This window comes from Panthera uncia, assembly GCF_023721935.1.
Source record: "Panthera uncia isolate 11264 chromosome C1 unlocalized genomic scaffold, Puncia_PCG_1.0 HiC_scaffold_3, whole genome shotgun sequence".
Taxonomy (NCBI): domain Eukaryota; kingdom Metazoa; phylum Chordata; class Mammalia; order Carnivora; family Felidae; genus Panthera; species Panthera uncia.
Window position 1 is genome coordinate 65,375,523 of NW_026057584.1, and position 15,205 is coordinate 65,390,727.

General features: G+C 35.4%; 1 protein-coding gene across 1 annotated transcript in view; it reads left to right on the forward strand.

Annotated features, from left to right (window-relative positions):
- The window catches only part of SCN7A (sodium voltage-gated channel alpha subunit 7), a 79,733-nt gene extending 70,437 nt beyond the window's left edge, over positions 1-9,296 (forward strand). The window contains exons 22-25 of the mRNA XM_049615549.1: positions 749-886; positions 2,417-2,521; positions 3,074-3,344; positions 5,938-9,296. Coding sequence (XP_049471506.1) covers positions 749-886; positions 2,417-2,521; positions 3,074-3,344; positions 5,938-7,004 — 1,581 coding nt within the window. The 3' untranslated portion in view covers positions 7,005-9,296. The remainder of the gene's footprint in view (positions 1-748; positions 887-2,416; positions 2,522-3,073; positions 3,345-5,937) is intronic.
- The last annotated feature ends 5,909 nt before the right edge of the window (positions 9,297-15,205 follow it).

Sequence of the window (15,205 nt, forward strand, 5' to 3'; positions counted from 1 at the left end):
TTCAAGAAAAGTTATTTTTACAATTCAAGAAGAGGGTACCAACAATAATAGAATAGATAACATGATCAGAGTGAATGCTTATAGTAGACAGAAATTAAATACATTTCAAATTGAACATTTCACAGAAAACGAAATCCTTCCAGGATTATGTACAGTGGTTGAACCCCAATAAGCCCATTTGAAGGATTATCAGACTTCATAACAATGGTTAAACCAATGCAATAAATTTTAAAATCCAAATAAACAAAGCAATGATATCCTTTCACTAACGAGCTAAGAGAAAATATTACTTCTGTAGAATTGTTGGATTTTCCTGTTGTAAATTGTTTTATAAATCTTATGTTTTAAAGCATTAGTATCAATATTTTGCTTATTTTTCACTTTTTAATTTATTTTTATTTTTAAAGACTTTACTTTTTAGAGCAGTTTTAGGTTTACAACAAAATTGAGAGGAAAGCATAGAGATTTCCCCTATACCCACTTGACCCCACACATGCATAGCCTGTTATTGATATCACTTACCAGAATGGTACATTTACCCCGGATGAACCTACATTGACAGATCATAATCTCCCAAAGTCCAGAGTTTACTTGAGGGTTCACTTGGTGTTGTACATTATATGGGTTTGAACAATTGTGTAATGACTGACATGTAACTATCATTACAATATCATACAGAATATTTTCACTGCCCTAAAAATCCACTATGCCCTGTCTTATTTTGATTATTTTTTAACTTAACTTTTAGGTAAATAAGCAACCTAATTTTGAAGACAACATCTACATGTCTTATTACTTTATCAGCTTTATTGTTATTGGATTATTTCTTCCTTTGAGTATGCTGATCGGTGTTATTATTGCTAATTTCAACAAGCATAAAATAAAGATAAGTATAAATATTCTTTGTTCATTAATACCTGAGAAAACACATTTATAAGAATGTCCTGCTTCAAATAATTGGTTTTGGATTCAGCTTAATGTAATTTTTATTTGGTGCTTATCTATTAAAAAAATTTGATGTTCCTGCATATTGATAAATATTGCTAAAATGTTCATCTTTACATTGTTTTATATATTGAAATATAAACAAACAAGTTAAAAGGTTAAAAATTGCAGGTGTTTCTATATATATATATGTTTGTAAATAATGACATGCTGACCAACAAGTAATATTGTGGTACATCTGCACAAATAGGTGAAGAAGTTCAAGAAAAATAAGCTACACTCTTTTACTCTCTGATATGTTCAAAGCCTTCAGAGTCATATCTAGCATAGACATCTTTGTCAGTGCAGTAGCTTTTTCTGCTAGAAGTAGGGGGTATCCTAAATCCTAACCCCATGTCCTAAATAGCAGTGCTTGAAATCAGTAAGGGACAATTCAGAGACAGAAATGAAAAACCCATATGATCCCACCTCCACACAAAGGCCTTCAAGGCTTCTGCAAATGCAAAGGCCTCAAAAGTCATTTAAATCTGCTTATTTTAACCACAGAGACCTACTTTCTAGAGGTATAGGAAAGCCTTCTAAAAAATCAAAAGAATAGTCTAGTTTTGAAATTCTGTTTTCAGCCATGTCATCAAAGTTTAGTCATGTGCAGCATCTGATAAACTGATCTCAGCCTCCACTAATCAAATGGGATTAGAAGATCAATGATCAAATACCCATTTGACTGGAAGCTTCAGCTTCTTGGGATCAATCCAGTGGGATAACATTCCAGGATTTGCTCCTGGGCTTCAAACCGGTGACCCCTATCAAATTTAAGTAACTAAGTCCTGACTTAGGGCAGTAACAATCCCTAATTTCTAGATTAACACACTAACCATTTACCTCTTATTCACTTTATATATTTTGTATAAGATACTTAGTACTAGGAACACAAAGATGAAAAGCTCTAAAAGGTACTATGAAGAAGTAAGCACAAAGTGCTGTTGGATTAATAGTATAAAAAATATCTTTTGAAAGTATTATTTAGTAAATTAATATATGAACTTATAAAAACACATAAATGCCCAATTATATTTTTTTCCTGTTATTAGAAGATACAAACCAATTTTTCCTTAGCTTTTGAGTTCAGTTTTTCTTGATAAACCTTTCCCTTTATCCCCCACTGTTTCTCCTTTGTCTCTGCTTAACATGAGGTAGGCCTCAGTAGACTGAAAAGTTAAAAAAGAGTAGACTACCCACAGGAAAGTGCACCAAAAGATCATTGATATCAGTCATTACCATATATTCTACATGTGCTTGGTATGGATTTGTGTGCAGAAATCAGACATGGTTAAATGTGATTTAGTTCATTGCCTTTAAGACCTTTATAAAAGGTTAAATCAGTAATTACCAAGCTTTCCAAAATGTATATTGACAAAAGGTGAAATTTAGATTCATGTGATTTTAATATCTTTTTCTTTCATTTCTTTACCAGGGAGGCTCAAATATCTTTATAACAGTGAAACAGAAGAGACAATACCATGCACTGAGGGGGCTGTTGCATGAGGACTCTCAAAAAACAATACGTCGCCCAAGAGTAAGAAAACATCTAGATTTGTTTTCGAAGCTTCGTAAAAAGTTTATTTCATACATTCTCTTTTTAAAATGAATATGTGTTTTTAAAATTCTTCACAAATGCAGGGTGCCTGGGTGGCTCAGTCGGTTAAGTGTCTGACTTTGGTTCAGGTCATGATCTTGTGGTTCATGGGTTCAAGCCTCAGGTGGGGCTCTGTGCCTGCTTCGGTTTCTGCTTCTCTCCCTGCCCCTCCCCCGCTGATGCTCTGTCTCTCTCTCTCTCTCTCTCTTTCTCTTTCAAAAATAAATAAACATTTTAAAAAATGTTAAATTCTCCACAAATGCTTTTGACAAAATTTAAAAATATGTTCCTTAACAAGGTTTTGATGATCTTTTTGTTTGTTTTGACTATACATTAGAATTCTAGTTTGACAAAAACTTAGGTACTCACTTATTTTCCTGTTTATGCTGGGAGGTAAATTATAAACGTAAAGACTATATGTGTATGTATATATCCTACTAATAAGGCTATTACACCCACCTTTTTTTTTTTTTTTTTTTTTTTTACACACAGAACAAGTTCCAAAGATTCATGTTTGACTTGGTAACAAGCCAAGTTTTTAATGTCTTCATTATGGTTCTTATCTGTTTCCAAGCAATGACCATTATGATACAAAGTGATGAACAGAGTTCAGAAATGGACACTGCTCTCTACTGGATTACCTTATTTCTTGTTATGGTATACACGGGAGAATGTGTACTGAAGCTCATCTCTTTTCGTTGTAACTATTTCACCGTGGGATGGAACATTTTTGATTTTATGGTAGTTATTTTCTCTGTTACAGGTAAGAATTTGTTTAGTTAGATTTTCTTTTATAGTAATACTAATTCAGGCAAGTTCTTATACTAAATATGTCCCAAGATATAGTCTTTTAGTAGGCAAAACAGATAGAGACCCTTTTTATTCCAATAGCAATGGCTTGTATTTTTACATTCATACATGTACACATGACAGCTATAAGATACTAAAAAATACTTGTTGAATTAATACATAGACTTCAATTAAGAGGTTACCAGGTAAATGCTTAATTACCCCTTCAGTATATCACATACATTATTTTTCTAGAATGTGTCTAGAAGGAGCTTTATGTCTTAACATGATATAACCTTTCAAGTTCCCTATTTTTTTTTAATTTCCAAAACTGTTTACAACTTTCACAATACTAGAGTGTTAGGCTTTAATGAATTTGTCACCAGTTTTCTCTTACTTTGGGGATCTCAGTCTTTTATTTAACAATTATATTTGAATAGATATTATGCTATACCCAAAGAATTCAGTAGTAAATAAGGAAGGCATAATCCCTGTAGGCACAGTTTACAATGTAGTAAGGGATTCAGATGATTAAACAGTACATATTTAATGTTGTGCTATTAAGGTTATGATAAAGAAAGAAGCACGTGGTGTTACAGCAGCACAAGAAAGGGGAGTACCTATCAATAAGTAGAGGTCAGAGGTCAAATTTCCTGGATGAAGCAAAATCTAAATAGAGACATATTGAATAGGGGTAGACAAGTAAAGATTCTAGGATAAAAATGTTTTAAGCAGGGAAAAGTTTGTTTCTTGTCTGCCTCCCCATAAGATACGTACTGGAATATAAGCTCCATGAGAGACAATATTTAGATATTTATTGTGTCAAGCACTATTCTATACAGTCACTAGTGAAAAGGTAGACAAACTATTTGCTCAATTGTGATTCCAAAAAATTCAGCTTATTCATTTGGTAATAGAAGCAGTTCAACTATTGATAGACAGGTACAAGAAGCTTGAAAGAAAGGCAAGAAGGGGCCTTTGGGATTAAAGTCAGAGCTACTGAATCAGCTATCTCAAAGGAGAGGAAATCACAGTCAGAGAGAAAGCTGTTTGAATATGAAATCTCAGAAGGTGAAATATCCTGGGTCCAGAATGTAGCTATAGCTGCATGTGACTAAAGTAAAACGATGGAGATTACAGTTAAGAAAGTCAAAGACCAAGAGACTGGCCTTTCAATGAATTGTGGATGGTAAGTGTTGGGGTGGAAAGGGTGACAGTGAGCCAAGTACTAAAGTCTCCAATGAATATGAATAAGGGGGGAGGAATATCATAGAACCAAGTAATGGTCGGCAATAGTATCATATTTCATTGGCATGATCCACAATGTGTCAGGACAGAAATTTCTTTTTTTTTTTTATAAAATTGACTTGAAGCATCTGGAAATCGCATTGGAAAAAAATGAAAGATGCTTGGTCATTCCATTTTTCTACTCTGAGAAATATGGAGTGGGGAAGAAAGAGCTCTTTACACTTGAGAACATTCCAAGGGAGATACTGTCTTCAAGATAGAGTCAGATTTTAGATAAGAAAGGAGGTGAACAAAATCTAAGATGAGGATGTAGAAAAAATTATCTACAAATAAATGGGGATACCTCTGGCAAAATGGAGGAATTTGGAAGATTGTAAGGAAAAATGAAAATCTGGGTCAGAGCAGAAGATTCACTAATACACTGTGGAAATGAAGGTATAGATAAGGTAGAATGTCAGAGAGAAGGTTATGGACAGTGATCAAGTTGAACAGAAATATGAGACCTGATCATTCCAGATTCAACAAATATACCATATCATTTAGAAACTTCATGGAATTTTCCCCTCCCCATCTTCTCAACTCAAAATGAACCACGGTCTCTCCAGTACTTGCAGAGGACATCCCCTATACTTTTATGGTAATTGTAATTGTATAGTTCTAGCTCTCACTCCCTCATCTACCCACAACTGCTACAAAAATAGTTCTAGGCCAAGACTCATTTATTTAATTCAGTTTAAAGCCGCTAAGAACCCAAAGACTATTTATGAAATAAATAAATTATAATCTGTGAATCACTGAATGCCAGACATTTTTGTAATTATATTTATCAACTAGGTCTTTCTGCCTTGCATTATAATTACTTTAAATGTCTACCTCTACTCTCTAGAATATAAGGTCTTTGAGGACAGAAGTCAGGTCATTCATCTTTGCATTTTGCATTGACACCTTTATACTAGATGTCCAATAAAGGCTGGATTGAGCTAAATTTATTTATCCAACTGCAATCAGAAAAAAAAGAATATGATTACTATTTTGTATTATGGAATCATGGCATCTGTGATTCCAGAATTAGTTGATCTATAATGGCATAATAAGATGATGATTCAAATAATTATCTTCCAAATTTTGCTAGATACCCTGAAAATTGCCACAATGAGTATTTGGCTAATCCCCACTTTCAATATATTCTGTTATATGGGAAGGATTAATAAAATGATCTTAACATATAGACAAAATGGAATGTAAAATAATTTATATTCCTCTAAATACAATCATATTTAAATAGTTTTATTACCTGTTTTATCTTCTCCCACACCAAGGACTATTTCTGCCTCTGATGGTAGGATACTACCTTGTGCCTCCTTCTGTTGTGCAACTGATACTACTCTCACGGATCATCCACATCCTACGTCCTGGGAAAGGACCAAAGGTGTTCCGTGACCTGCTGCTTCCTTTGATGCTATGTTTCCCAGCATTGTTGAACATCAGTCTTCTCATCTTTCTGGTCATGTTCGTCTATGCCATCTTTGGGATGTACAATTTTGCCTATGTTAAAAAGGAATTTGGAATTAATGATGTGGCCAACTTTGAAACCTTTGGCAGCAGTATGCTCTGTCTTTTCCAAGTTACGATATTTGCTGGCTGGGATGGGATGCTTAATGCAATTTTCAACAGTAAATGGTCAGACTGTGATCCTGATAAAATTAACCCTGGGACTCAGGTTAGAGGAGATTGTGGTAATCCCTTTGTTGGGATTATTTATTTTGTTAGTTACATCTTCATATCATGGATGATCATTGTAAACATGTACATTATTGCTGTCATGGAATTTTTAAATATTGCTTCTAAGAAAAAAGCCAAGACATTAAGTGAAGATGATTTTAAGAAATTCTTTCAGGTATGGAAGAGGTTTGACCCTGATAGGACCCAGTACATAGACTCTAGCAAGCTTTCAGATCTTGCAGCTGCTCTTGACCCTCCTCTTTTTATGGCAAAACCAAACAAGGGCCAGCTCGTTGCCATGGATCTTCCCATGGCTGCTGGGGACAGAATTCATTGCCTTGACATCTTACTTGCTTTAACTAAACGAGTTATGGGTACAGATGTGAGGATGGAGAAAGTTATTTCAGAGATGGAATCAGGGTTTGCATTAGCCAACCCTTTTAAGATCATGTATGAACCAATTACAACTACTCTGAAACGAAAACAAGAGGCAGTCTCAGCAACCATAATTCAGCGTGCTTATAAAAATTACCGCTTGAGGCAAAATGACAAAAATACATCAGACATTCATATGATAGATGATGACAAGGAAGATCAAGCTACCACAGAAAATGCTTATTTTGACAAAGCTGAAGAAAAGTTAACTATTCAAAGCCAAATCTAATCCCACTTGCCACCTTTTTTCACCTTTTTCACATATTCTAAAAATGTTAGAAGTTTGAATCAGAAATAAAAATGAAGATCAGAGAAGTAAAGATTTTACTTAATAATCAATTGTTTACAACCCATGGAAGTTAAGCTTGTGCTCACAAGACTCCATGTCAAGTTGACTTTCACCTTTGTATACTGAGTCTAACCAAGATAAGCCCTTAGAATCACTTTAGTGAGTTAAATGGGTTAAATTTGCCATTTGATAATTCAATGCTTGTTTTCTCTATGTGGCTTTTATGGTGTGTGTTTCATCTAGAGGACTGAGGAGGTGATGGTAGAGATGAGTAGCTTTCTTGCATACTTTATGTCTACTTTAACTTGATGGGATTCAAATCATCATTAAGAGGACTTAGTTACAAATAAACAAGTACTTTCTTAATGTCGGGTAGTGTTAATAAAAACACAGTGCTGCAAGCTGTTAAATCATAAACTTGCCAGACGGATGTCAACTGGGGAAGAGAAAGGACAGGTCTTAGAAAGTGCCTTTGAGATCAACCACAGATAGTCTTGGGCTGATTCAAGCCACTTTGGTTAACTGGAGCCTTGGTTTTGGTTTTTTGTTTTTGTTTTTGTTTTTGTTTTTGTTTCCTTCCTTTCTTTCTTTCTTTCTTTCTTTCTTTCTTTCTTTCTTTCTCTCTTTCTTTCTTTCGGTACTAGGAATTAATATTGCTTAATTGTTTTTGGATTCCTGGTTTTTCATCTTTTTGGCTACTTCTACCTAAGCTCTAGTTCTTCAACAGAATGGATTCATAGAATAAGAAGTGCAAAGGGAACTATAGTTATGGCCTACATTTTTCTCATTTTTTTCTCATTTATGCTTTTTTAAAAAGTATACATTTACTAAAACGATACAATATAGAAACTGTTAGTAGATTCATATCTATCATAACACTGATGTATTTTTACCATTTAGCCATAATGCAACATTGAGTAGTAAGAGCTGGCAAATTAAAGTCATAATATGAATTCGAAGAGTCGGGGTTACCATTATGTCTAAGGATTTTTGCAGTGTCTTGATCTTTAATTGGGAAACTGTGGCCACTTTGAAATACTTTTCACTGACTTTATGGTTCTCTATAACTTAGAGGAAGACAGCAATCACTGAAACTGTGAGGACTTTGAATAGATTAAAGTATAAGTTTGTTGTTGGTGGTGTTGTATAACATTAGCGTATGCAGATTAGTTTTTACTTTGTCATTTATCTTTCCAAGTTTTTTTTTTGCTGTTTTTAATCTTATCACACATTCTGTAAAATGTTTTTATATTTGAAAAGCTTGAAAATCCTAAGTATTAATTTTCACAGTTGAAATTATCTTTAAAAGATAGACACAAATAGTTGGTCTTTGACATAATCATAAAAATGCAGCCACTCATATCCATGTAGTTCAAGATTCTGATATTTGTTCCATTTGTATTACGATTGATTACAGTGTACCCACAAAATCCCAAAGGATTCAGAAAGAAAATATGCATATTGTTGATGTAAGTGACAAACTTTAAATATGTTGTATGACATTCAATATCACTTAAATATCAGTAATTGTATTTTATTATGAATGCATGATCTTGAGCCTTAACTTTATAATCTATTTCTGCTCCTCAGAAATGTATTAACTTGACCAAGATGCCTTTGGAGGAACCCCTAAGTAAATGTAATTTCAGGGTTCTCTTTCTTTCTAGAAGTGTTCCTTCCCTTTGTCCTCTGCTCTTCATCATCGGATGGTGACTAGTGAGGAATTAGCATTTACTTGGTGACATGGTGACAGCTGGTGCTTTATCTAAATGTCTTAGTTTTCTATTTCTTGGAAATGCTTTATGTAAAAACTGCTTCAGATATTTAAGCTGAATCTTAATTTGCTTCTGTAAATGCAAGACCATTAATTGATTTTGGTTTGAAAATTAGATCTTTTACTTGTAAACCATGTTTGCTACTAACCTTCCAAAAATTGTGTAAATAATTATTTTTTAAATAAGTCTTACAATATATTCTACTTTTTAGATAATATACAAAATAATAAATACAACATGTTAACCACACTAAACTTTGTTTTTTTCCCCTCTGGTAAGTCAGGTTGTCTAGTGTGTATAACACCAACTTTTAAAATGAGCCTAACATTAAAGCTTATTCATTTAGGTTCAAAATTTAAAACTGGCAGAACTTGTGCTTCTTTTGGATTCACAAAAATTTGTAAAATAAATGTTAGTAAGCTTAGCAGAGACCCTTACACATTGACATTCCTCCTGTCAAAGTCATAAAATAAGTCAGATATATCTCAGTATTAACTAGAATTTGCTTTTTGGAGGATAATGCTGAAATTAAATTGGTTAGTGTGCTATGATTTACCAATGTGTGCTTCTTTAAACTTTTCTTTCTGCTTCCTTAATAAATATAATGCACTTTAACATGATTTTAAAGATACTGGAAATAGCTACTACCATTTATTGAGCAGACTATTTTATGCCCAGCTTGTGCTAAGTATTTATCATGCATGAACTGAGCATTCACAATAACTCATTAAGTAATAATTTTCTTTTTATAGATAAACAAAATAGACTTAGAAGGGTTGTAAGAGCTTCTGTATGGCACAGAACTTGTAAGTGACAAGGCCAGAACCCCAAACCAGGTCTAGTTTCTGAGCATTAATATGTAACCACTATGGTTAATAACTGTCTTATAATAAATGACCTAGCTATAGACAGAAGTTTAAGATGAATTAAGTTGTTGTAGAGAGATAAGGTCTCTTTCTCTCTCTTGCCATCTCTCTCTCTCTTTCTCTCACCTTCTCTCTCTTCTGTGGTAAAGGGACAACCTCTGGAAAAATGAAAGACACAAGAGATAAAACTACTATAGAAGTGTTTTCATTCAACATTTATTATATGCTAGATATTAGAGGTAAGCCCAGAGTCTAGATAGATATTCATATGTACGTACATACATACAAAGACAAATATGAGACTAGAGAACTTACTAGAAGGGGAAAGCATAACTACACAGCTAATTATAATATATGGTAATTTTTATACTATTGTAAATTGCAATATGTATTCAGGAAATAATGGTGGGTTCTTACTTAGTAAAGATGAGTTAGTAAAGTGGGCCCCTAATGAAAAAGAAAGATTTTATCAATTAGAGAAGAAGGTAACTGTAATCAGCACAGACATCTTTAAGAAAAGGAGTCCATTGGGGAGCCTGGGTGGCTCAGTCAGTTGAGTGTCAGACTTCAGCTCAGGTCATGATCTCATGGTCTGTGAGTTCAAGCCCCACGTCAGGCTCTGTGCTGATTCAAAATCTGAATCTGGATAGAACATTGGAAGAGAATTATCTGGGCATCCTGATCCCTTGCCAGACAGGCTTTATTTTGTCCTTTGGTTCTTTTTTGTTTGTTTGTTTGCTTTAATTTTTGTGTTAATGTTTATTTACTTTTGAGAGAGAAAGAGAGACAGAGAGAGACAGAGCATGAGCTGGGGAGGGGTCGAGAGAGAGGGAGACACAAGCTCCAGGCTCTAAGCTGTCAGCACAGAGCCAGACGCTGGGCGCAAACCCACAAACCATGAGATCATGACCTGAGCTGAAGTCGGACACTTAACCTATGAGCCACCCAAGTGCCCCTTGTCCTTTGGTTCTTGAACTCTCTCCTCAACTGTTCTTTCCATAGACTCCAGGTCCACATTCTCAATTCTAGCAGTCAATGAAGAGCTCCAGTGAATGACTGAGTCTTTACTCTCAAGGTGGGGATTTTCATCTTTCATGTTAGAGAATCTAATACTGTCAGGGTGGGACACTTACTCATCTCCTCGTCTTTAAGTGAACCTCTTATCTTCATAGACTCCAAAATCACATATGAGCTCAAAGGATTTTCTTTCAATTCCAGCTAGTTTATTAACCACCCAGGTGACACAATACCCCTAGTCCTGGATTCTAGTCTAGATCACATGAGATTAACTTCTTCAAATGATCCAGGAGTTCAGACTCCCCAATCATGCAAAATTTCATCATTCTCTCCATCTTTTCTCCCTCCCATTTTCCTTTCAGAACATTCTGCTGAGCACCCCTAGGTATTGGACACAACAATTTAGAGATAAACAAGATTCTCTTTATCCTTAAAAGAATAACAATCAGAGCTTTCCAGAAAAACAAAACTAACAGCATGCACAGGTATCACCCACTATCCAAAAGTAGAGTGTTCCTATGAAGCCTTTTATAAGCTTACATGAACTAAAGAAACAACTACCACTAATTTTTATGAAAAAAATTATGATTCCCCAAACTAAAAAATAACCTCTTAGGCTTTTATGACACCTTAGGACACAATTGGCTAATGGATACATAAAATATATCAAGACAGAAAGTATGGATACTCACAAACACAGTTGAAAGGTATGGTGGTTTGATGGTTTGATGCTGAGATGCTGAATGTCGTTCTGGGGAAGGAGCTCAGTGGGGCCTCTCTCACTGCCTGGATGACAAATGCTATTTTCACTTTTATGTTAATTTTTTCTTTTCTTTTTTAATAAAAGTGAAAATCCCATTTGGATTTCTTTTGGTTGGCAAACACATGTACTAACGTAGGTCTTTTGTAAAAGCAAAGTGATGCAAATCAAACTTTCAAAAAGTGAGGGATACCTGTATATAGATTTATAGGAGCAGATTTATTATTATGAGAAATGGTTCACATGATTACAAGAAGCTGAGGATGTGACACTATACCATGTGCAAACAGAAGAATCAGGAAAGTCAGTGGTATAATTCAGTCCAAATCCTAAGGCTTGAGAACGAAGGGAGCATGGTGTAGCTCTTGGTCCAAGGCCAAGGCCAAAGAATGTGGAGAGACACTGGTGTTTAAGACCTGGAATCAATCTTAAGACCCAAGAACCAGAAACTTCAATGTTTAAGGGCAGGAAAAGATAAATGTCCTAGCTCAAGGACAGAGAGAGAGAATTCACCCTTGTTCCATCTTTTTGTTCCATTCAGTCCCCTAATGAATTAGATGGTGCTTAACCACATTGGTGAGGTTAGTCCCTTTTTTCATCCTTTTACTTTTAACAAACCGATGTCATTGGATTTGAAGCAACTTTCTTATAAGCAGTATATAGCTGGGTCACATTTTTTAATCTGCTTTTTATTGATGTATTTACAACATTTACATTTAAGGTAATTATTAATATGTTAGCACTTATATTCCATTTATCATTTGTTTTCCATTTGTTTCTTCTGGTGTCATTTCTCTGTTTCTTCTCTCTGGCTTTCCTGCACAAAACTTCAACATGTTTTAGGATTCCATCTTGATTTACGTAGAGTGTTTTTGAGTGTATCTCTTGTATGTTTTTGGTAGTAGTCATTCTGAATATTGCTATATCTATGTATATATGAATTATACCATTCGCTAGCGTCAACATTTTACCACTTTGAGGGAAGTGTAGAAACCTCACTCTCATTTATATCTGTTTGTCTCCTCATTTTTAGGTATCATTGTCATGGGAATCAGATCATTTTTGTTCCAAACAAAAACTGAATTGATGTTCCATCAAATATTGTTTTAAAACTCAGGAAATAAATGATTCTTTGAATGTACCCGTATTTCTGCTTTTTGCATTATTCCTTCTTCCTTCCTAATACTCCAGCATTCTTTCTCTTATCCATTCCTCCGTTTGAAGAATTTTGTTCAGCCAATCTTTAAGAATAAGATATTTTATTTCACTTTAATATTTCTATAGTTTTCATATGTTGAAATAACACTTTTTTATTTCATTAGAAATGCTTATTTATTTTGAGAGAGAGAGAGTGCAAGAGTGAGTGGGGAGGGGCAGATAGAGAGTGAGGGAGAGAGAGAATCCCAAGCAAGCTCCGCTCTGTCAGCACAGAGCCCAACATGGGTCTTGAACCCACCAACTGTGAGGTCATGACCTAAACCTAAACTAAGAATTGGAGGCTTAACCAACTGAGCCAACCAGGTACCCTTATTATTAAATTTTTAAAAAAAGAATATGCCTACTAGTAGTAAATTCTTTTAGCTTTTCTTTTTCTGAGCATCTTTTTATTTCTCTTTCATTCACCAAGTTTGGATTCATAGAATACAGAATTTGTGGCTGACAGTTCTTTCATTTCAGCACTTGAGAAATATGGTACCACTCTCTTCTGGTTTCTATGACTTCAGATTAGAAATCCATGATCGGTTGAATTGGTATTCCCCTACAGGTAACACTCATTTCCCTCCAGATTTTTTTCTTTGTGTTTATTTTTCAAAATTTTAACTGGTGTATCTTTGACATGGATTTCTTTGTGTTTATCCTGTTTAGAATTTGCTCAGCTACTTGAAATTATAGCCTTGTGCATTTTATCAAATTTAGGACATTTTCAGCCAATACTTCTTCCAACAACTTTTCAGCCCCTCTCTTTTTTTTCTACTTTCCCTCTGGGACTGTGCTGATGTGAATGGTGGTTCTTTTGTTGTTGTCTCATAAGTCTCTGAGGAGCTGTTCATCCTTTTTCCAGACAATTTTCCCCCCTTCTCTGTTGTTCAGATTGGGTGAATTCTATTGTTCTATACTCCAGTTCATGAATTTTCTCCTGTTATCTTCACTCTATTGAGCCCATCGACTGAGTTTTTTATGTCTGTTATTGTATTTTCCAGTTCTGTGATCCATTTAATTTTTTCTTCTAAAACCTATTTCTTCAGAGATTTTCTATTTTTTTAATTTGGTTCAGGATAATTTTTAATTGATTGCTGAAGCATTGTTGTAGTGGATGCTTTAAAGTATTTCTCCAATAATTCCACCATCTGATTCATCTCAGTATTGTGTCAACTAATTGTCTTTTCTCTTTCAAGGTGTGATTTTCTTAGTTCTTAGTATGCTAAGTGATTATTTTTCATTATACTCAGGGAATTTTGTCTACTATGGTAGGAAATACTGGATCCCATTTAAATCTTTTATTTTGGCAGGTAGTCACACTGTTTAGGTTTAGCACAGAGGTCTTGTTCTATTTTCAGGAGCTCTGGTTCCCCGGTAGCTTAGTTTTTCAGAGGCGTTGTAGTGTTATTTTGACCTTCTTGCTTTATCTGCTGTGGCTTGGATTCCCACTGGTTTCTGTTGGTATTGCATGAAGGACTGGGTGATATCCATAGGTCAGGCAATCTGTTTATTTGTCTGTTTTTTTTTTTGGGGGGGGGGTGCGGAGGAAGGGTGAATACCCTTACTTATATCTCCTGAGAACAAAGATGCTCTCTGAACTTGGCTACCTGTGGCTACTTCCTCTTTACTGGCTCCACCCACCCATCCAGTGTTTCTGGAGGGGGAAGGAAAGTCTCAGGCAGGCCTGTGGATCCAAGAGAGACTTTCTGGATCAAAAAGTATTTCTGGATCAGGACACCTGCTTCAGCTTGGTCTCTCTCAGTCAGTTCCATTCACCTGCTTCTCCAGAAAAGGGACATTTCAGGTCCAGCAGAAAAGGAGGGTTCTTCGCCAGTCACCTTATTTTTGGTAGGGCCCTCAATAAACTCTTGTCAGTAATGCAAGCTTGTCTAATGTTGGCAAAAGGGCTCCCTTTAGATTCAGGGGATGAATAAGCCAATCTGGACTATCTTCTGTTTTTAATGATTGTTTTTGAAAGAGAGAGAGCATGAGGAGGGAGGGACAGAGACAGAGGGAGACACAGAATCCAAAGCAGGCTCCAGGCTCTGAGCTGTCAGTGCAGAGCCTGACATGGGACTCAAGCTCACAAACTGCAAGATCATGACCTGAGCCAAAGTCAGACACTTAACCAACTGAGCCACTCAGGTGCCCCGACTATCATCTGTTTTTAGATCAACAGGTGCCTGTTTAGGGTTTAGGTGTTTAGGGTGCCTGGGTGGCTTAGTTGGTTAAGTGTCCAGCTCTTGATTTTGGCTCAGGTCATGACCTCATGGTTCGTGAGTTCAAGTCCTGCATCTAGCTTTGTGCTAGGTCAGTGTGGAGCCTGCTTGGAAGTCTCTCTCTCTCTCTCTCTCTCTCTCTCTCTCTCTGCCCCTACCCTGCTTGCTCACTCTCTATCTCAAAATAAATAAATAAACTTTTAAAAAACTTAATAAAAAGATTGGGTGGCTTTCTGCTGCTGCATGTTGGGAATGCAAGATGCCTTTCACTGTGCTGTGTGTCCAGTTCTGGGTCTCAAACCAG